The sequence below is a fragment of the Haliotis rubra genome, unplaced genomic scaffold, assembly GCF_003918875.1.
Source record: "Haliotis rubra isolate DU_JTF1 unplaced genomic scaffold, ASM391887v1 Scf235, whole genome shotgun sequence".
NCBI lineage: Eukaryota > Metazoa > Mollusca > Gastropoda > Lepetellida > Haliotidae > Haliotis > Haliotis rubra.
Genome location: NW_025766392.1, coordinates 962,110 through 985,557, shown reverse-complemented (window position 1 = coordinate 985,557; position 23,448 = coordinate 962,110). Strand labels below are relative to the sequence as shown.

Here is a 23,448-nt window from a genome sequence, read left to right as displayed (position 1 = left end):
TTCTTCATTGTAGGTCATGTTTTACCTGGATTGTGCTTGATGGTGTAGTGAGTGAGTTTTACACCACTTTTAGCTATATTCCAGCAGTATAACGGTGGAGGACACCAGAAATTCACACATTGTACCATGAGCTAGGTCTACACAATTGGAATACCATTGAGCATGTGTCTACACACAATTGGAGTGTCAACAAGCCTTAACCAAAATCAACGATCCCAGCAATTATTTGCCTCTTACGACAAGCATGGGTTGCTGAGGACAATTCTAAGCTGGACCTTCACGGGTTCAGGCCATATCATCATAGATCAAGGACCTGCTCAAGCAACTTCCAGACATTAGTGATGACCCTGGTCATCCTGGTATAGTGTCTGCTGATCAACTCAGTTGATGTTTGCGTGCAAATCAAGCAAATTCATTGTACAATTCTCAGCATAGCAACAGTGGATGTTAATGAGTGAGTGTCCAAGTCATAATGGTACATGGGTACCTCAGTGAGTGAGTGAGTGAGCAGTATTTCAGCAATATCACAGCGAGGGACACCAGAAATGGGCTTCACACATTTTACCCATGGGGAATCGAACCCGATGTTTGGCGTGACGAGCGCTTCAACCACTAGGCTACCCCACCACCCCTTGGGTATCTCAGTGTATCTGAGTGTCAGCTGAAGTCAACATGGCACATCAGTCTACAGAGCAACTGGAAGAACATTGTGTCTGCAAATATACAAACCATTCTGATCGCTCATATCGAAGAAGAAAAAAAGACAGATATGAAACAAGTATATTTACAATTCTCTTAAGAAGAGACTATTGCACACATTACATACAAGACAAAACAGTCAGCAACACTGTACACAATGTTCTGACAATCACTGCTCATATCATTCTCTGATGTCTACAGCCTGTCTCTGTCCAGGGACATCCGTAACCTTAGGGCTGTTCACAATTTATGGCTAGGGGCGTGATGATGATTTTAAGGGGTGGTCACCCATTTTGTTCAGGGAAGATAAGGGGGTCATCAAGTTTGTACAAGTGTTCTAGGGGGTCAGCTGTTTTGTACATGTAAATATTCAAAAATGGGAAGGGGGTGTTCTTGATTTTGTACATGACATGCAGGGGGGTCAATTACATTGTACATAAATCTTAGGGGGGTTCATTCAAATTGTACATGCTTCACCATATAAATCATCATAACCACACACACACACCCAGGCCATAAATTATGAACGGTCCCTTAGTAATCATTCTTCATTACAAATAAATATCTACTGGTATACATTAAAGATCAGCAAATTCTATAAGTTTGGACACATTTGATATTTGACATCTTTAGCCCTGTTACAAATAATCTGAATAAATTGAATTTAAACACAGGATTGTATGTAGGCCTTTTCAAAAAAGAAATTATAATTCATTCTGTGTTTGATGTAAACTACAGTAAATGTGAGTGTTTGGAATATTGTGGGGTCTTGGTTGAGTCAAAAATAGTACCACTTGAAAAACCACTTGGTTAATTGGACCATTTTAGTTGTTTGCAGCTGTTGTGCAGATTGTTACTGATACCACAGAATGATTCAACACCCCAGCCAGTCAGCAACTAGTTACATACAGTCAGGAGATGTTCCGCTTGACAAGTACACTACAAAGTGCCCAGCACCTTCACTTCTGACTTGAACTCCACAATCAGCTGGAATGTACGTTTATGGCCTCTCGACTCCACTGATCCACAGGGTAATGACTGGTGCGAGACTATTCTTGTTGCATCATGGAAATCACAACATTTTCAAAATTCCTGCAGCAGAAAATAAGAAACCCCATACACATTTCAGAATTAATTCAGTCTTTTAACTGTTCTTATATTGAAGATTTAAACTTATTGTTAATGAAAAGAATACTGTTTTGAAGTAAAAAACTGCTTTTAGCAGGCTTAATGTTACAATAAATTTAGAGAAAGAAACCAAAATCTAATCATAACTTCATTTTTTCAATTAATTCAATTTGTTCATTGTATTACAGCCCTGTCTACTGACAAAACCAATCTCTACCTGGATGTGATGTTTTCTCCAGGGTTGTAAAAGGGATTGCACAGCATGTCAACGTAGGCGTGGTGGAGCTTCCGAAACATCTGAAACACATGTCAAGAGTTCAAGATTCCTACCATTAAATATCAATTAGGGATGTCACGAGTTTCATGAATAGATACATATCACGATACCCATGTCACGATTTGATACATATCACTATATCTATTTTTGCAGCATTATTACATAAATTTAGTTACATTTTGAACATTAATATTTCATATTTTATAATTGTCCATGAGAAGATCAACATTTTTTATTTTCAGAGATTACAAAGTTCTAATTTCCCATCTTTGTGCATGTAAAATAATGAATAACTCTCATAACATCAAAAAACATGATTCAATTGCAAAATGTAAACGATACATAAACATATATAAACCGATACTTTCAAAACTAAATATCGATACAGTTTTGAATGTATTGATACTTGTACCGTCTTAGAAAAAGTATCGATGTATCGTGACATCCCTAGTGTCAATGGCACAGTTATATTGACAATATAGTAATGATGGACGTGTTAAATACAAAAATTTCTAAAGAGGTTTCTATAAAAGAGTAAAGTATGTGATCTGAAATACCAGTTACTGACTTCCCATGTTCTGGAAGCTCTTGTGGCTGAGAACCCGTGAAGTTCCAGGTCAGAATGAACCTTCAGTAACCCATGCTTGTCGTAAGAGGCAACTAATGAGTAGTGTGGTAGTGTGTTAGTGTGTGTTAGTGTGTGTGCGTGTGTGTACTACCGCAGATGCAGCTTAGAGGCTTCTTTGTGGGAACTAAGTCCCCCAGCCCCCCTTAAAAAAATATCGAGAGCCATCCTTCGATGTGCAAGTTCAAATAAAAAAATAGCAAAAGCCCTCTGTGGCGGCCACGATGGTCGACAACAAGCCGATGCCGGCACCCGTGAGTCCCATGCCGGCGACCACGAGGGCCGTGTCCACACCGTCGATGGCATTGACAGCCCGATGGTACTTTTTGTGCACGTCACGTTCTCGTTCCAGTTGGCGTATGATGTCGCTGATCTGTCGCAAACGAAATCCATCCACGGTTTCGAGCTTTTGAGCCACGTCATCCATGGCCGGATACAATCCCATCTTGCACTATATTTATGTATAGTTTACAAAAAAAATATTTAATTGGTCCTCCGTCAATCGTTGAAGAATATACTTTAAGCTGATGAGGTACACGTGTTCGGGTGCATAAATCTGGTTGAGTTAAATTTCATCTCCAATAAATACCTCGACTCCCTCGAGGCTTGTGGTGGAAGCTGTTCCTAGTTGTACATAAATATGACAGCGTTTATGTTTATGGCGATCGTGCCAGCATATGTTTAACCCAGGCAGAAGTCCCACCCTTGGTCCGGAGGCATTTCCAAGAACGATCTCGATAATAAGCGTAGAACCTGGTATCACAGTGATCCATGAGTCTGGGACTTCACTATATCGTTTTAAATAGAGCCATTTCGTTGTGTCTTCCGAGTGAGGGACTAGCATATAACCTGTTTGATCTGGTAATGGTGATGCGTACATTCCCCTTTTTATGAAACGGAATAAAACTTCCCAGTAGAATCCCATTATTTTTTAGGTTGAGGATATTACGAATAATAATTCAATATGGCTACAGCCAAGTACCAGCCTGGAGTGATTTATCCTAAAAGTGATAATTTAAGTGCTACCAATCTCACGCACATGGAAATCGTGGTAGGATTCCCACTTTCGAGCTCGATTTATTGATGTATTTGAAAAGTATAGGGCTTTCGGTCACAAACGTCAAGGCAGTCCACGCATGGTTTAACAACCCGATGCAATTCTGGCCGAATCAATTCAATTTTGCCATGTGGTGTGCGACGACCGGATGCAGCGTGACCTTGAACGACACTTGTCGTGATGCGCTGAGTCGGTCCGTGTTCTATTTCCACGTGTACTACCAAATCAGACGCATCCTGAAATAAATCAACACCCAAATTCCGCAGGACAAGGCGCGGAATGCGATGAACAATCCGTACAATCGGCGGGCTTACTAACGGATTTGCGACGATTTTCGAAATCGATCTGAACACGGATTGGCGTTGCCAGGCGTGAATCTTGGTTTGGGTATTCCTATCGTTCACAACATGCCCCTCGTAGAAGCCAGCAAGAAGTTGACAGAATGTGGTGGTAAAACGTATGCAAATGCTTACGTCACGAGTAACAAGTGGAGAGATGATCTCATGGCTTTTGACGACAGCAAGGATTATCACGTTTGGAGGTTTGAGCAGGGACCCGCGGACGATTGGAAACTATTTATCCTGGACACGTCGAAAGGGTTCACTCGGCGCAGGCACAGTACGGTTGAATGATTCGAACATACGTGTGGGCGCTGCTGGGCGCGCAGTTGCAAACGCTGTTCCGGCATCGTGGGTCAAGGGACCTGGCCTACGACGCGCAGAACCAGTTCGTGTCGAACGTAGAGGAGCGCCATCGCCAGACCGGTGGATTTACAGAGTGCCATCTGGCGTTACCAGGACACGTTGGAATACGCCCAGTCAAAAGTCGACTACGTGTTCGGCGTGGGACTGTACATGGCTCCGAGCGACATGTGACTGAGGATCCACAAAGTGGTGGGCTACAACAATGAAACTGTCATCGCGACCACCGATCAAAACTTGGGCATCAATCCCGGTGCCAACGTGAGTCGAGTCCCACCACCCACGCATACCGGTGAAACGGGGATCGTTACGCCGCCACCAGCACCAGAGCCCAGCGTTCAACCATCACCACCACGCCTATCACCACCACGGAGGTCGAACATCAGCAACACCTCGATCGCAAAACGGCGCTCATGGTCGGCGGGATTGCGGTCGGGGTGTGCCTCATTTGGTTAAAAATTCTTTAGCGGCGACATACACCAGGCCCGGCCACGACGACGACGACCTCCCACAGGTTCTGGCTGAACCACGTGACCGTTTTCGACAACAACTCCAGCAACCAGGACATGATGCTGCCCAAGATGCCTGGCAGGGCTTCCGCAGCTTTGCCAGCCAGTCTCGCCAGGGCTTCCCCGAGCGATTTCAACTGTTTTTTTATCCAGTCTCTAGCGTCGCCACCTTTTTTGGGTGGTGTTGGTGTTGGTGTCGTATAAGAATGTTGAGTGGGTATTTCTTTTTCTGTTACCCACTGCTTTCAAATATGTGCATATTTCAGTCATTTTACTCACCTAAGTATATGCCATTGAGTAAGTTTACTAAGCAGGTATGTTCTGCCTTATGTCATATCTACCATATATTACCGTCTATAAGCCAAATTTTGAGGACCCCAAAAAAGCAGTCTGTAGAAGGGGGTCGTCTTATCCATGGGTTACGCTTTCGTCAAACTTTTTTCCAGGGGTAAGAAAACAACATCTTATCACTTCGCGTGAACAAACAACAGAAGACGACTTTGTCAGTAGAGACGTCAAACTTGCAATTAAACATCACTAGACAAGATTATTTACCTTTTAAGTTCTAAGTTGTTTTTGCTGAGCATTGTATTATTTGCAGGGATTAAGATTACTGCGTGTATCTGAGCCGGAAATAGCAATCAGCTGTGCAGATGTTTCCCGGCGATCAAGTTCAAACATGCACAATAATATAACGGGACGAATTCTGACGCAGTCGACAGTAACATATAATACAGAGTACTATTATTTAACCCAAAGAAATATAACCTAGAATTGTGTAATTTTAATTACAGTTTTTATGTAAAATATATATAATCAACACTAAGGTTATATGACCCTCATGAACGTGGTAAGCAGAAGTTATACGCACATGGAATGGGGTAAAATACGGAAGCCATTTAAATTCACACATTTTAACCAATGTTACTGTAAACTATAGTGCGTTTGGCTCAAAAGCGGACCGATGAATTGCAATCTAACTCAAAAACTAATAAACATATAATACTCAATGAAACGCTGATCATAATCAAAATATCTGACCAACTCTGTGATTTGTTTGCAGAATTCATGTCCTAAAATTAAAAAAGTTGTTTAACAAACTATCATTAAAATATTGACACAGTTCACTATTTGTTACGAGGGAGGAGTGCAGAGAAAGGGACAGCCAGGTGTTAGAGAAGTGCCGACAAAGTTATTGATTCATTAACCTGTGCTGTGCCGTCTCCATCCTTTCTCGCACACCCGGCTGTCCCTTTCTCTGCACTCCTCCCTCGTAACAAATAGTGAACTGTGTCGATATTTTAATGATAGTTTGTTTAACAACTTTTTTATTTTTAGGACATAAATTCGCCAAACACCTCTCAGAGTTGGTCTGACGTTTTCATTATGATCAGTGTTTTATTTTTATGGTTATTAGTTTTCGAGTTAGATTGCAATTCATCGGTCCGCTTTTGAGCCAAACGGACTATAGCAGTCAATGGAAAACGAGGCGGCAATCAAATCCAACTTAAATATAATGGAAATGATTTCATAAAAAATCACTCATGCTATACTGACAGTACAACACTTATCCTATACTAACAGTACAACTTGATAGCAATCGATGTCTTTTTTCATTACGCAAGCGATTTTTATAAATATATTCTGTACGCATTTGTTTTAAACTTTCTGCGTACCTAACATTTTAAATGCATAATTGATACGCAACAATTATTTTTCAATGCGTAATTCTATGCGTATTTTACCCGGATACGCAGCTTATCTGGGCCCCTGGACTAGGGTCGATACGATGAAGCCCAAAGCCGTCAGAACGCTGGCAATGGTGATCCCTTGTTCCCTGAACAGATTTCGGATCCTGTCGGCCAACGTGGTGACTTGTTCAACACTCGGTCGATGGTTTCACGCACGCGGCTGATCTGGGTTCGAACCTCGTCTCGGAAGGAGGACGCCACTTCAAATCGGGTCGATCTTTCCTCTTCCAAGTTGCGCAGTCTTTCGGCGATCCGACGTCGGCTGAACTGGTCCTCCGCTTCGTCGAGTTTGTTTTTTTCACGAGTGATATGCTCATCGAGTGCGTCCAGTTTGGCTACGTTGTCCACGAGCGATCGGCGCATGGTTTGCATGGCCTTGTCCAGCCCTCGCAGTTCCCGAAAGGTAGGTGCCTTGCTCTGGGAATTCTGGTTCGAATCCTGAAAGGGACTTTATCCAAAAAAACACACTCGAGGTTTTTCTTTAATAAGAAAGTGTAATCCCAAATACAATATAGTGTATCAAGTTGGTTTGATGTATTGTGGCAGCATCAGACTTGCTCTTATGTGAAAGATAGAGCAAAGGCTAGATTATTGAATCAATCCTCTTGAGTGAAATGTTGGTTTTAAATTTTCAGCTAGTTGAAAATTGAAGTTGTATTATGTTGCTGAGTGACTTACCCCTCGAATATCATTGTCCCTTAGGGTGAGGTTCGATGACTCCACAACCACAACAAACTTCACCTTGGTGTTTGTGACATAGCCATAACTTGGACAAGGGTCAAGGAGGATACTGACAACAAAACAATCAATATGTCTGCACTGGCGTGGTCAATATTGGTCAAGTTTAGATACTGTGTTGCAGTATAACGTGTGTACCCCACAGTATAGTCACCCTGAGATACCAAATCCTTCTTCAGAGCTACAGATAACTTTTTGGGTCATTGAGTTATGTACTTGCTTGTCTTCATCTCAATTGGGTACCCTAATTTTCCTTTGAGTAACCAAATAAATTGTACTCACCTCACTCAAACTCAATTGGATTGTTTGCCATTTTGACATTAATTTTAAAAATATAATAAAGATTAAATGTTACTATTTGTGATTTACATTTGATCTGTAATATGAGAAACGATAAGATAAGACTGCAAGTTGTCAAGTTCATGTCCTGAAATAGAATCTCTCAATATACTTCAGTTATTTTATCCATCCACCGGTACGCAAGGTAAGATTTGACATTTTTGTGTGTACGCATGTCAGATCACATATATTGAGTATTTACAAAACTTCAAGCGTACTTGTATTCAATAGACTTAATAGGAATTGAGTTTTCACGTAAGTTTTTGCGCAATTTACGCAGATACACAGCTTATCTGAACCTCTGCTTCTTTAATCCTCTTACAGCCGGGGAGGGTTCGGTAGCCGAGTGGCTAATGTGTTTGCTTATCACACCAAAGACCCGGGTTTGATTCCCTAACCGGCCACAATCTGTGAAGCCCATTTGTGGTGTCCCCCATCATGATATGTAGCGTAAAACTCAATCACTTCACTCACTCACTCTTAATGCAGAGCACCAGGCAGAGTAACAACAAGTACTAGCTTCTAATGTTTTTTTGTAATGGTAGAGTCAGGGGAACTAGCGACCTTCAGCTCTCCAAACATCAAGGACATTCCATCTTTTTTGTCCCTGGTCTGATTGTTAGCACTTTATGAAAGGATACACTTTATAATCTTCTGTTGGGTACAGCAGTCCAAGATAAAGCTCCCGCAGATCATTGGCATTTTTCCCAATAGAGCTAATCTTTTCTTCAACAACATCTAGTGATGTATGAACAGTATAATAAAACTTGAGTTCATTTTCCGTTGGCATCGTTTTGATGAACAAGGGATAATTCTGAAACAAATGAAACATCTCATGAAGTAAAACAAGATGCCTGCATGCTGTCATTACAGCTTAACAAAGCAAGTATGGAACTGATAAGCCTGTTGATAGTAGATCAGTGGCGCATTGTTCATCAACACATATAACATGGCCAATATTCTGACAACTATTTCAAGAAGAATTGATATTGAGAGTCACAAGCAGATCCTGGCATGGCTAAGAGGCAGAACTCTGACCAGTGACTTGGGGCACCTTATCTATTCAGTCACATGATGACTGAGGAACGTAAAACAGATATCCAGATAGATTGGGATAAGAAAACCCTTTTTTACCTCTCACATTATGTTTGCTGATTTTTATAATCGCTGATTTTTTACAACATTCAATCCAATCGTACTATTCAACATACATTTGACACAGACATTTTCTGATTGAACATCAACTGAAAACCATCGGCTACCAACTTCTTAAATGCCATCATTGCAAGCATGATGTTATGGAGTATAAACATATCACCTAAAATCTTCATGAGCGGTATTTAAAAAGTTTTGAGTTACAATATTGACAAACTTCATGGATAACAATTTCTATTTCATGAGTGCAAGGTTTCGATGCAGATTCTTGTCGAAGGATGACAAGCTGTCTGTTGTAACAAAGGAACTACAATTAGGAGGTATGGCCAAACTAAGACTTGAACCTATATATTAAAGTCCACTGTAGAGTGATTAATCAATCGAGTAATTCTTTGGTTGAAGTTTTTGCAACTCAACTACCGGTACTCATTCCTCTTTTACTGCACTTCCACTGGCATGCTACATAACATGCAATACATTCAACACATCAAACGTTTTAATAAACCTATCTTGGACTGAATAATTATGTCAGACATGAGAAATACCAAATGTGAACCACTGAATGCTATGTAGCCTTGACACCCTCAGAGTCAGTGTGAACTGTATTGAGTTATTTTGCATAGTGTAGGTAATCGAAGTGCTTCCACCACTAACTTAATGATGACAAATACACAAGTGGTGGGCTTATACGATAACATAAGGATAACAAGAAGGGAGCAGTAATTGTTGTATTGTATGAAAATTGATGGAAAAGTGCTGTCACTGTTTTGAGAAGATTATTTGAACTTCATTGTTGCAAAAATAAAATATATACATATCTGTTGTATACTTGCTGGTGCAAAACCCAGTTTGTTGGGTGGCGGATGCTAATTGGCATCTGATGATTATGTGGGCTAATTAAAATGGTGCCAGCTGGACGACTAAGAGTTTGAGTTCTGTTTCCCTTCAGCAGAGTCAGTTACTCTAAATTCTTTGTGATTAAGTGTGATTTCAAGACACTCTGTTGGGAATAGATAATGGTTTGTCAATAACATACTACTGTATATAACAGATATATCTCCTTCCATTATTGGTGTTATGTGCTTTGTTTCTTTAGATTCACACTCATACCAGTTTGCTCACAAAATTTACCAAGTACATTGATCTTTTTTTGCAGCTGTGCACAGGTGTCAGCTTGATAAATAATGATATCCCTCAATATTTAAAAACTATATATGCCCGATTTCGGTGCTGTAATTTTAAACTAGCAGTTGAAACGGGCAGATACACTGATGTTGCATATAATGAAAGGCATTGCCTGTTTTGTAAATTAAATGGTATCTTCGTTGTTGAAGATGAATGGCATGTGTTTTATATCTGTGATGCATATTCTCATATCAGAAATAAGTACATATCAAAATATTTTAGTAAATGTCCATCAATTATTAATTTTATATCAATATTACAGAGTAAAAATGTTAATATTATCAAGGATGTATGTCTATTTTTATACTTTGTTGACAAGAAACACAAATCTAAATGAAATATATATGTGCTCTACTTATCATCAATTTATGTACATGTATTTTGGGCCGGAGGCCTGTTACTGAAATAAAATTCTGTTCTGTTCTGTTCTGTTATGTGCTTTGAGATATATGTATAGCCTACAGGTATATCACTATATGGAGCAATAAGCATATCAAACATAATTAATGGTGAACAGGACATGTAAGTTTCACTGCTGCTTGTAATCATTAAATGGAGATATATACTTCCATTATTTCCTCCAACATAGAAAAGTAAAATCGTGCCTAAATCAGTTTGGATAATAACATGATGGATAAAATGTCAAATCATGACTACTAGTAGGGCAGAAAAGGTTGTTGTCGGCACGGGTACTACAAATGTATACCGAAACATATCCTTCCCAAAATCAAAATACAGAAATGTACCCAAAGATGAGTCCATTCTGCATTACGCCTTTTTCTTGATCTGAAACTGTCATACTGTTGTATTAAATGCATTTGACTGCGTTATATAAGAAACGGACATACATAGTAATGAATATCTCGCGATGCACAATACCACCTGCAATCATTTGAAAGGGAACAACTACATTTGCACATCCATTTTCGGTTTTGGGTTGCGGAATATGGGCTCGTCTGACATTTAGGGTACTTTGACTTTGTTTAGGGTACATTTCTGTATGCAGAAATTTTAAGGTACGTGGGGTACATATACCCTCGCGTCATGGGTTTCCGTGGTATTAAGACATTTACGACTATGAATCAATCGCTCATATTGCCAAGTCATATAAACACAACATAGTGTTAGACGACATACCTTGTATCATTTAATGTCAATAAAACACTTTTGTCATTCTGAAGTTCATTGTTGTCCGTATCGGACGACAGGCGGCAATTGTGCATAAAAACTGGTGACGTCATATTTTTCCGTGGTATTTCCTACAGATCAAATTACGGGCGCACAGCACATGTCACAATCTCACACGTTGTCAACAGCCAATCCGTGAGTGTCAATGTAGGTTGACAGTAATAACGAAGTTGATAAATTGTAATACAGTAAATGATTTCGTAGAGTTAACACAATAGTCACATTTCTTCAGCATACATTTCCAGTTCATAAACTATGTAGAGTCGATCAACGGGATACGTGAAATGAAAAGTGAAAAAACAACTTAAGAGATGACCCTATCGGGCTTCCATAGTTTAAAAAATAGAGCTGGGATTCCCCTTAGGTCACGTGATTGTTTTTATTGATGACATCAGCTTGCAGACGAGCGATGTTTGGAAAACTTGGAAGCTGAATAAGTTGATAGAAAATGTTTGTAAAGATCGCACAAAAAGTGCATTACGTGCTAGACATAAAGTTGCATTAGTTTTTAATAGTAGATGACTGTACGTACGCAAATTGATCAAAGTCTGAACATTTTTTGCTCAGAGCCGTGCCCATCGACTGATGAACGTAAACAATCGATAGGTGGCACAATTTGGTGAGTGGCTCGTGAGAAATTATGTCATTAGAAAATACCACAGAAACGTAAGTACCACGGAATCATATGAGGGCATGGTATTGTGTAGTAACCCTGCTGACATCCACCCCTTCAGCATTTTGTGGGTTCATTTAGCTGCAAACTTTTCTTAAAGTTGTACTGTATTGCCTAATCTGGATCAATAGTGCAGCGGTTGCCGAGTTGCACTTAGTAACTGTAAACTAACTGTTCACATAATGTGCTAAAGCCAGGATTTTTGTTAGTGTTGCCAATTGGCACCTTAACTACTAAAATGTGCCAATGCAGTTGAGAATTTTGCCATTCATGGTAACCATGGTATAGAAGACCTGTGGATTATACTAAATGTTGTACCAATGGGTACGCTCTAGCATTGAAAAAAGTGCCACTGCATATGTTTTAGTGTGCAATGGCACTTGCCTGGCTGAAGCACTGCCGGGCCGGTGACATTGGGGCTTCCTTTAACATGAAATTTACATTGAATACACAAACAACTCGATATTAGCCACCGGGACAGCTGAAATAGACGTCTTACTGAAATACAGCGCCTTTAAACTAACAGAATTAATCACACTTAAACATTCAAGATTTTCTTCACACCTCCTTCGCAATTACTGCTACACACACCGCCATGATGTTTACGGAAGCATTAATTCAACCAATTGGGAAAGCTGTCTTGAATATTACACAAAATATAAACCAATCAACATCAGGTTAACATAGCAGCACCGGAAGCACCTTTTCTCCCGCCGTCTTGAAATATCCGCCATATCAGCGAAGGCAACATCATTACGATGTCTTTGCGTGTGGATAAAGACGCCTTTTACAGGCGAATGAAGAGGATTTATACCTCTTGGGCTGTAAGTTACGAATCAGACTTTGCATTGTTATTTTGATACAGTATTTGTACTTCTGTGTCGTCTAAACACCTCTAAATCCAAAGAAGCACGTGATATTTTGGCTCTAACTGAACAATAACAACGTCAAATTGGTCGTCCATGTCAGTGTCATGCTCCTTGGTTTGATTAAAAGTGCTGACACAAGCGTATCGACCAGTTTCAGCCAGTTTGAACTGCTATTGATGTTGAGGTCGAAGGTGAACATTATGCCTGTATGACAAATATGAAATTATTTATTGCATTTATGTAACTTTTGTGAAATGGAATAAACTCCTGGAAAAAAATCGGAATTCCGTTCTTTCTGGGGTTGGACACTAGTATCTTTCCCCAGAACATCAAATAAACATAGATCTGTTCCCCCAATTATAGTCTCAATGTCAATTGACAAAACACATTATCCCCATGGAGACCAGGCATAGAATAGGTTCCCAGCACTTGATTGTGAGGTGACAAAATTAAATTGGGTGGTGTCAGACAGGGAATTTGCCTGATCATGTGTCATCGTACCTGCATGGCTGCTGTTTGTATCAGCCAATAGTTAGCCTGGCCCAGAGACATTAACTCAGGTAGTTGTGATGCATTTTAAAAATTGCTGACAGCGGCGATAAATATCCAACACTACATTGATATTCCCCAGCACTTCCACAAAATTGTAAGATTGAATAAATGTCCATTTACTGAACCTCTCATAGTGAGTGAGTTTAGTTTTACGCCACACTCGGCAATATTCCAGCTATATATGGCGGCGGTCTGTAAATAATCGAGTTTGGACCAGACAGTCCAGTGATCAACAGCATGAGCATCTATCTGCGCAATTGGGAACCGACGATGACATATGTCAACCAAGTCAGCGAGTCTGACCACCCGATCCCGTTAGTCGCCTCTTACAACAAGCATGGGTTACTGAATGTTCATTCTAACCCAAACCTTCACAGGTAGAACCTCTCATAGCACTGGTTACACAGTTGTAGTGAATGCTACATGTGAATATAACATGTTAGCTTATTTGGAGCATCCATGATCTTCTACTTCTACTAATATGTATGACCCAGTACAAAATGTTATTGCCACAGCATCTAAAAGCATCAAGCAAATGAAAACAACTCAAAATAACAATATCTTTCTCTACCAAAGTGTTTGAGACTATTGTCATGTTTCTGCTTCGACCCTCAAGTATATTCTTTGGAACATGCAGAGGATAAGACATAAGGCTAAACATTGGTTTGATGACCATGATGACTATTTTACTTCAATAGCTCATGGCTGGGCTGCTCACATTACACCATTTTACGACATCATTGTGGTTGCTATGGCTACAGGCTCCAATATACAAATCATGGACAGCCAGTGTAAACTTAGGATTAGCATTGTTTTAGTGGAAATTAGTGTTATTTTATGTACTCTTATTAGCTTGGCTTTTTAGAATGAACAGTAAAATACTAGGGTGGGGATTTGGATTAAAGCCTCAAGTCAGTACTGTTTCTCGCTCTTATTTCCAGGCGAGATGTTGATGTATGTTTAGATGCTATCATTACTTTGAAACAACCCATTTAAAAGCTATTCTTTCATTTCAGCAATCTTCAGGAGATGACAGCTTGGCAAAGATAGATGCCATTGTAACAGCAGTCGGTGTGGATGAAGATGTTGTCTACTCCAAGTCGACAGCTCTACAGGTAACAGCATCCTTAAATCCACGTATTGACTAACTTATAGTTAAGGGACTAATGTTGTCACTGACTAGTAACTGATATGTGAATGATTAGTATCCATCTGTTGTTGCAGACATGGCTGTTTGGTTACGAGTTGACCGACACAGTAATTGTGTTCTGCGAGAGCAGAATTTACATCCTGGCGAAAGCAAAAGAAGATTGACTTCCATGGCTGTTTGGTTACGAGTTGACTTCCTGCGTCAACTGGAAAGTGCAAAGGAGAATGACCAGGGTGTACCACCGATCAAACTTCTCACAAGAGACAAGGTGATTGTGTGGTTATGTTCCTTCACCTGACATAGTGCTTTGTGGAAGCTGTGGTGGCTAAGTGGGTTAGATCACTGACTTTGTGTGCTGGCAATTACAGAGCTACAGATAACTTTTTGGGTCATTGAATTATGTACTCACTTGTATTCATCTCAGTTGGCTGTCATAATTTTCCTTTGAGTAACCAAATAAATTGTTCTCACCTCACTCAAAATCAATTGGGTATTTTGGCATGTTCCATTAATTTTAAAAATATAATAAAGTTTAAATGTTTGTGTTTGTGATTTACAATTGATCTGTAATATGAGAAACTATAAGAGACTGCAAGTTGTCAAGTTTATGTCCTGAAATAGAACCTCTCAAAATACTTCAGTTATTTTATCTATCCACCGGTACGCAAGCTACGATTTGACAATATTGTGGTTCTGATTACCTGACAGACCCTTGAATTCTGGTGCCGACCCTAGTTTTTTAGAGGTATGAATACAATACGCTTTCAGATACCATTGATTTTTCCTGGCACCAACGGACATTGGTCATTCTGATAAAGAAAGTCGACATGATGCCCACAAGCTTGATTGAATAAACAATTACACATTGATAAATGTGTTATTAGTTCGTACTTTACTTCTTAAAAAAACTGTAAAAATAAAAAGAATTCCTACCTACCTACTCTAAATTTTAAAGAGGTGTAATCAGAACCACAACATTTATTTGGCCTTATGTATTTAGGAACAGGATCTGATGATGTCTAGCTCACCTGACAAAGCTATAGAAATAAATTGGTCAGACTTAAACAGTGATATGTATGTAGTTATTAATCAATAACACTAAGATTGATCTGTAACCAAACAAATAATGATTATCTCGATTTTTGGTTTTCAGGCGGACAAAGACAAAGCTAATTTTGCCAAACTGACGGCATCAATCAACGACAGCAGAAAGGTATTGCCCTTCATACCTATGATAAAACACTTGTAGAAATTACATGATGTGTTAGAGTATTTTTTATACTTATGATATCTGCGATGCGTTAACTGAAATACTGGTCGGCTTTAATATTTCTGAGTGCGGCGTTAAGCAACAAACAAAAACTGGTCAGCCAACCAGTAGATATCTCTTTGAAGAAGGTTGTTCATAGTGAAAAAATGTGAGTATTTTGTTGATCAAATCATGAGAAATGTTTAAACTTCAGCATGTTGACTCATATCTGTGACAGGGCAAGACAGTAGGAGAGTTCAGCAAAGACAAATTCCCTGGGGACTTCATGAATGACTGGAGGGCAGTGCTTAAGACAGCCGGCTTTGAGAAGGTGTGTATACCGTTGTTTACAGTGAGTCAGTGGGTATGGTGTACCGATTTTAGCAATATTCCAGCAATGGACAGAAATCTGCTTCATTCATTGTACCAATGTGTGGAATCAAACCTGGGCCTTCAATGTAATGAGCGACTGCTTGAACCACTAGGCTACCCTACTGCCCCACTGTCCCTCCCAACATTTGCAGGAAGTCAAATGTGTCACTCTTGAGGCAGGGTCTATTATTGAGAGTTCTGGAGAGAAATGTATGCAGTAGTCAGCATGGTTGTTGCAAGTTTAATCCTTTGTAAGATTTGTGCAGTGACCTGAACACATGCTTTCTTTGACCTTAGCAACTGGTTTCAAGAAGTTGATATAAGGAAATGAAGCATAAATTTCATGTCAGAAAACTCAGCTGAATTTATATACTGCTGTGTGTTGATTTGATGGAATTACCTCTGGTTTGAGTTACTTCCTTTTGTTATGAGTTTCAACAGGTAGTGAAATGGCCAACTTTGACATTGCGGACAATACTTTATTTATTTCTATCACTTGATTGATATAATTATCAAGCCTCAACATTGGTTTACAACCATTTCAATAATATATTCCAAGAGTTGGAAACTGTTACAATACTAATGTAATAGTGTAGGTTCCCAACCAACTCCCACAATAGCAGAATTAGCGTACACTGGTGCCTCATCTCCACTCTAGTCGGACATCAGCGTGCCGATGGCGTACATCATGGCCCGAAGAAGAGCCTGAGCAGAAGACGATACAGAAGGCGTGTCAGGTGACCTGTGACGTGTTCCAGAAGTACCTCAAGGAGAGCATCATGGAGATCATCGATGCTGAGAAAGTGAGAAATTCTTTCTGTAACCTTTGCTAAAAACGTGTATTGGGGATAAAACATTAATACTAGAAACCGAGCCAATTGCTACCACACTTCATCTTTTTGTGACAAGGTGTGGTCTGCGTTTGTTTAATTAGTTGTAAAATACTGATTGGTGATCATTGTAGCTGATTGATTCTTAGAATGAACGGAAGCATCATTTTCATTGCTAGTCACTCTTTTGTTCTGTAAAGCTAGATCACACCTAACAAACACAAATATGTTCTAAGGACTTCATTTTTAAAACAAGAATCCTCATTTCTTTGTCTCCAAGTACTGATAATGTACTGTATAAAACTCTTAATACTAGGGTTTCACGATGCACCAATCTCACGATACGATACATATCACGATTTTAAGGTCACGATACGACGCGCGATACATAATTTTCGCTACATCTATTTATCGGAGCGGTCTTGTATAATTTTACTATCAAGACTTTGAAGGAGATGGATATAGCATAAAAATTTGAATCAATAAAGTTTTAAAATAAGAATCGATACACGCAAGCATGTTTCGCGTATCGTATCGTCAGTAAAAATGTATCGATGCATCGATACGTTCGCATATCGCGACACCCCTACTTAATACTGAATGTATAAATATGTTTTGTCTACAGAAAGTGAAGCACTCCAAGCTGGCTGACGGTGTGGAGCAGGCCCTCCAAAACAAGAAGTATGTGACCGGGGTGGACACCTCCCAGCTGGACATGTGTTACCCTGCCATCATCCAGAGTGGAGGAAAGTACTCCCTCAAGTTCAGCACCGTCAGGTAAACCCAGCCATGTACACCTTAAATAGGATTCCACGTCTTGCATTAGCAAAGTTGTTGCATTTCACTTTGAAGAATTGCATCCCTTAGCTTGTCAGAAACTTATTGTTCGTTGGTTCAAATCCTAGGTTCTCCTTGATTTTGTTTCCAGGTTCTGTTGCTTAATGGTTTTGCAGATGTGGTAAACATTTAAGATCTCTGCATCAGTTTGGACTTTCCTTCAAAACCCAGCTGACATGCTGCAATGTCTCTGGATTATTTGTCAAAATGACATTAAAGTCAACTCACTTGAGATAATGAGGAAAAATATTCTTTCATATTTTGAAACCTTAGCCACATTACCTCAGGGGCGGTGGGGTAACCTACTGGTTAAAGTGTTCGCTCTTCACAACAAAGACCCGGGTTCGATTCCCCACATGGGTAAAATGCATGAAGCTCATTTCTGGTGTTCCCTGCCATGATATTGCTGGAATATTGCTAAAAGCTGCGTCAAACCCAACTTTTGTTTTGTTTTTGGAATTAACATTCTCTCATTACTTTTCAGTGATGACACTCCAGTTCACTTTGGCGCTATTGTCTGCTGTTTGGGAGCACGGTACAAGTCTTACTGTTCCAACATCTGCCGCACACTCCTAGTGGACCCTACAGACGAGATGCAGAAAAACTATGACTTTCTTCTGAAGGTGCAGGACGAGATCCTCGGCAAACTCCAGCATGGTGAGTAAGATGCCATGTTTTTATCACCGCTTAGCGTTTAAGCCTTGAGAGGATATGATATTAGACTCTGTCCGTCCATCTGTACGATGACGTACGAATTGGAATATCTTAATAACCGTTGACTGGATTCTTTTCATATTTGGTACCTAGGTTCATCACAGTAAAAGAAAGGTCCCAGTCAGGTTTGGTGACCTTGACCTTCATTTCAAGGTCACAAGGGGACTTTAACGTTTTACCCTTGTCAGCGAGATATCTCAAGAACCGTTCACTGGATTTTCTTCATATTAAACACCAAGCTTTATCTAGGGAAGGCACAGGGCCCAGTAAATTTTGGTGACCATCACTTAATTTTCAAGGTCATGGCTGACACTTTGAGATTTCAGCATGTTAAAGCTTTTTTAGCTTGGCGAGACCTCAAGAACCGATTACTGGATTTCCTTCATATTCAACATCAAGCTTCATCGAGTGCAGGGCTCAGTCGGTTTGGTGACCTTCACTTAATTTTCAAGGTCAGGGCGACACTTTGAAGATTTCAGCATGTTAACCTGCATGTTGTCAGATTGATACCTCAAGAACCATCTCAAGGACTTTCTTCATATTTGACACCAAGCTTCATCTGGGGAAGGTGCAAGTTCCAAGCCATTTTGGTGACCTTCACATAATTTTCAAGGTCATGACTACACTCTGAAGATTTCAGCATGTTAAACTGCATGTTAAGATTGTCATCGAGATATCTCAAGAACAGTTCACTGGATTTTCTTCATAGACTTTCAAGACTTCCCTTGAATGTTTTTCAATAAGCAATTTCTTTATTACTATTTTTGCATATTTCATACACTAAGACATTCATGTCAAGGTCAAAGTGAGTCTTGAAAATATTTGTGCGTTTGAATAACTACAGAGCAAGATATCAAGAGAGGTTGACTGGTCATGTTTTTGTTGACATTTAACTTCATCTTAAATTATGACCTTCACTTTCATTACTTTGTAAGTTTGATTTGATAATTTGCGGCGGGGGATTATGTCACCTTAGTGACAATGCTTGTTATCGGAAGTCTCGCTCATCATGGAGTAAATAGAGTAGCCATGGCCCCAGGGCAGATGGTTGTTTCACCCTGGTGATTGTTACTGACTTGACCTGTTGCCTTACGATTATATGGCTTTCATGTATCAAGGGGCGGTGGTGGAGTAGTGTAGTGGTTAAAGCGTTCACTTGTCTTGCGGAAGACCCGGGTTCGATTCCCCACATGGGTGCAATGTGTGAAGCCCATTTCTGGTGTCCCCGCCGTGATATTGCTGGAATATTGCTAAAAGTGGCGTAAAACCATACTCACTCAGGGCTACAGATAAGGGGCGTACAGGCGTAATGTACGCCTCAAAATCAATTAAGTACGACATAATATAAGATTTCAAGCGTATCGTGTACGCACATAAATACCTTTGTACATCTAACATTTAAGTTCCGTGCGTATCGTGCAAATGGAAATCTATTTCGGATAAATACTTGTCAAGTATCTTTTGCGAAACACGATTTGACACATGAGGAAACCCCAACAGTAGGAATCCCTTGCGTTGCCATGCAACGATATGCGTCACTATTTTTCGATTGGCTAAAAACTACACTGTTCCTATTTATATCCAGTCGGACCCGACATTTCGCGCATCACACGGTCGCTCAGTTATTTCTCAAGCGTCTTCAAATACAAATACATGGTTAGAAATAGTGATCGATGAATCGTCCAGACAAACCGCATCACCAACTCGCTCACACAAAAACATGTCGGTACTCCTTCAAAATTCTCAGTACACCTCCACTTGCAATATGATGTGTAAGTACACTCACACCCCCAAAAGTTATCTGGAGCCCTGTCACTCCCTAACTTTAATGTATCAACATACATGATCATACTTAGGTCAGGCAAATTGTTTGAGTCATGAACTTTTTTGGAGCTCATTTGGCAATTGGCCAGACCGAGTGAGTGAGATATGTTATTTATATCCCATATTGTATTAGTAGTTGTATGATTGGTCTTTCCTCCAGGTACAAAGCTGAGTGAGGTTTATGAAGCTGTGATGAAGCTGGTCAAGTCTGAGAAACCCAGCCTGATGGAGAAGATGACTAAGACATTTGGCTTTGCGATGGGCATTGAGTTCCGAGAAGGCTCCCTGCTCATCTCTCCGAAGACCAATTCTCCTGCCAAGAAGGGTAGGGACTCTTTGAAAACTTTGACTAGTGAAAGGTTGTCATGCACAGAAACATTTCAAGTAGTTGATAGTACTAAGAATGGTAAAAACAAGTTCAAATAATCATATGGGAACTACATTTGAGCTGTTCTATTCCCTTCTGGACCCTGAATGAGTGGTCAGGATGTGCTGATATGAGGTCAGAGGCAGTGCAATTCATTATGCAGAGTTATCTACCTTAACCATTTTAGGATACGCTTATGACATTAGATCCAAGTTGTGATCCTTGGTCTTTAGGTTATATAGTTGATTGTGATTTCACTAGAATTTCCACTGTGAGGTTTTCTTTAACAACAGCTTGTAAGAGGAGACCAAATTATTGGTTGGTCAAGACTGGCTGTATTTGTTGCAGGGTGGAAATAACCCATTGCCCGATGCCTCGAGTCCAGTGGTTTTCTGTGGCAAGCAAATTTGTATATCACAGTGTACCGGTGTCCAGTTGACTTTCCAATATTAATTATGTTATTTTTCCTTATCCAGACTCATGCTTATTGCTTGCTTGTCTTCTTTTTTTAGAACCTAGTGGAACCGCGTGTATCTCCCAGTTGAAGTTCCTTCAATAAAAAATCACTCATTAGCACTCACCACGGTAGCCTCCCTTCCATGCCCAGGGAGCGAGGGCCACCTGAACCCATGTGCCTCACTCTCTCCTTCTTAAGCCCAGTGAGCTGGGCGTGAGAGCCTGTGTCTCCCACACACTATATCCTTTATTTATATTTAGTTTAGTACCTTTTATACTTAGTATAGAGGTGTTACTAGTATCCTTATTCAATTTTGCATTGATTATTAATCGTGTTTCTGCTGTTTATTCACGGTTAAGCGTGTTTGTTCAGCAGTTTACGTTAATGAGAATCTGCACAGATTGTAAACTTCGTTACTCTGATACAGACCCACATTTAAAATGCCCTAGTTGCATTACTCCATGTTCATTTATTTCTCGTTGTAAATTTTGTATTAATTTACCAATTTCTGCCTTTGATAAATATTTATGTTCAGTTTTAGGCGGAAGGCAGATAAATCTAAATAAACAAATCTCAGTCATGGCTAATAGATCACATATTAATGTTCCCTGTCAACTGTTGACTGACGACCCGCCACCGGCTGGTGGCATGCCTGAGTTTCCCTCGGGGGATAAGCGTGGGACGCAGTCCGCTATGTCCAAGAAGCGACCTGCGTCTCAAGATCTGTCGTCTTCTCAGTCTAAGACTAGCAAAGCGTCCATATCATCTCAAATGCGCCCGGTACACCCAGGTCTACAACTTTGTCAAAAGGGAAGTCTACAAAATCTAATAATTTTGCCTCTGATATTTTACCAGTCACAGAATTAGCCTTATATGATGATGACATTCCGATTATCATTCAGAGGTTAAGTCACAAGAAACGTCCGGTATCCGCGACTGTCACCTCAGCGCAGATTAACACACAACCCGGAGATGCCTACGCTGTCACCAGAAATTTTGACTGAGGGTCCCGTCACCTTAGCAGAGAGACAACCCTCATCATCAGCGCGGACCGCCTCAGGCGACCTGGTCAACCAAATCATGAGGGCTGATGGAAGACCGTTCACGGTTTACAGAGGCCCCAGAGCCACGGGCCCCAGAGCCCAACCCATTTTAAGTCATACAGGGCCCCAGAGCCCGGCCTTGTTGCCAGCGTAGGGCCCAGAGCCCACAGGCAGCCTCCTCAGCGAAGGGCATCCCAGCCGGAGCGAGCTCTTTGCATAGGAAGTCCCAGGCCACCTCTCGGCGAAGGAGCTAGAGCCTCACCTATTGCGAGAGGCTTGGCTGGCCCGAGGAGCACCTTGCGAGCACGCACCTTGTAATTCACAGAGGTCTTTCGAGACATTAGCAAGGGCTCACTATGGTCGATTTCGACACTGACCTAGAAGACATTCGCGCGTTAAGGACGCCCCAGGCTAAGTGGTTCCATTTCTACCCCCCCCAGTGTAGAAGAGCTTCGCGAAGCCCTCACCGCGTTCATTAAACACCCAGCCTTCGCGAAGGATGTCTTCTCAAAGGTCTCCATGCACTAGCCACTTTCGTCAGTCCGTTCTCCACAGTCCTCACATAGATCTTCCCATAGATCTAGGACTCCGACATATGACCATACGTCAGAAGAGGAGGATGGTATCATTTTCTCAGATGCTGAGATAAGATATTGGATGGTGAATGAATTACAACTTGCCTCCCCATCAAAGAGCGAGGATGCAACTCAGACTTACCTGATGAAGGATGATGATGTAGATTATATCACCTTACCTCCTATTGACCCAATCGCAGCCGTTACCAGCTAAACTAGATACAGCCTGCTCCAAATCCACTAAAGCCCAATCTACTCATTTACGGTCTTCAATGCCAAGAAATTTGCTGGACATAATATGGAACCCTTTTTCAAGGCCCAGGATATTGATGACAACTTTCAACTTATCTCTGATACCAAGTCCAGAAGTTACAGAGTAGGCGATCGCAAAACTGGCCCAATTAGATACCATTTCCAGGAGGATGTTCTTGGATTAAATAGATCTAGAACTATTAATGAGACTCTCATCACCAAGTTCAAGAATTCTACAGATGAGGAAGACAGAATGATCTATTCAGCTCTACTCATGCAGAAAAAAGACCACCAATTCCTTACAGAACACCTTTCAGCTTACTGAAACTACT

The 23,448-nt window shown here is 40.5% G+C and overlaps 2 protein-coding genes across 3 annotated transcripts in view; one reads left to right on the top strand and one right to left on the bottom strand.

The window, feature by feature from the left end:
* Positions 1-1,121: 1,121 nt before the first annotated feature.
* LOC124278330 (trafficking protein particle complex subunit 2-like protein) lies at positions 1,122-12,631 on the bottom strand. 2 transcript variants are annotated; one of them, XM_046714054.1, is made up of 5 exons: positions 12,410-12,549; positions 8,466-8,638; positions 7,426-7,513; positions 2,045-2,124; positions 1,122-1,791 (listed from the first exon to the last, which is right to left on the bottom strand). In XM_046714054.1, the coding sequence occupies exons 1-5, from the start codon at positions 12,455-12,457 to the stop codon at positions 1,749-1,751; spliced, it is 432 nt and encodes a 143-aa protein (XP_046570010.1). In that variant the 5' UTR covers positions 12,458-12,549; the 3' UTR covers positions 1,122-1,748. The 2 variants fall into 2 exon arrangements, with proteins under 2 accessions (XP_046570010.1, XP_046570011.1); XM_046714055.1 differs by lacking the exon at positions 12,410-12,549 and adding an exon at positions 12,590-12,631 and having other exon boundaries at positions 1,123-1,791.
* Positions 12,632-12,710: 79 nt separating this feature from the next.
* The window catches only part of LOC124278331 (FACT complex subunit SPT16-like), a 40,765-nt gene continuing 30,027 nt past the window's right edge, over positions 12,711-23,448 (top strand). Inside the window, 11 exon segments of the mRNA XM_046714056.1 lie at positions 12,711-12,849; positions 14,463-14,561; positions 14,671-14,778; positions 14,781-14,864; positions 15,750-15,809; positions 16,084-16,176; positions 16,876-16,907; positions 16,909-17,020; positions 17,673-17,824; positions 18,369-18,541; positions 20,583-20,747. Of these exon segments, the coding sequence (XP_046570012.1) occupies positions 12,784-12,849; positions 14,463-14,561; positions 14,671-14,778; positions 14,781-14,864; positions 15,750-15,809; positions 16,084-16,176; positions 16,876-16,907; positions 16,909-17,020; positions 17,673-17,824; positions 18,369-18,541; positions 20,583-20,747 (1,144 nt within the window). The 5' untranslated portion in view covers positions 12,711-12,783.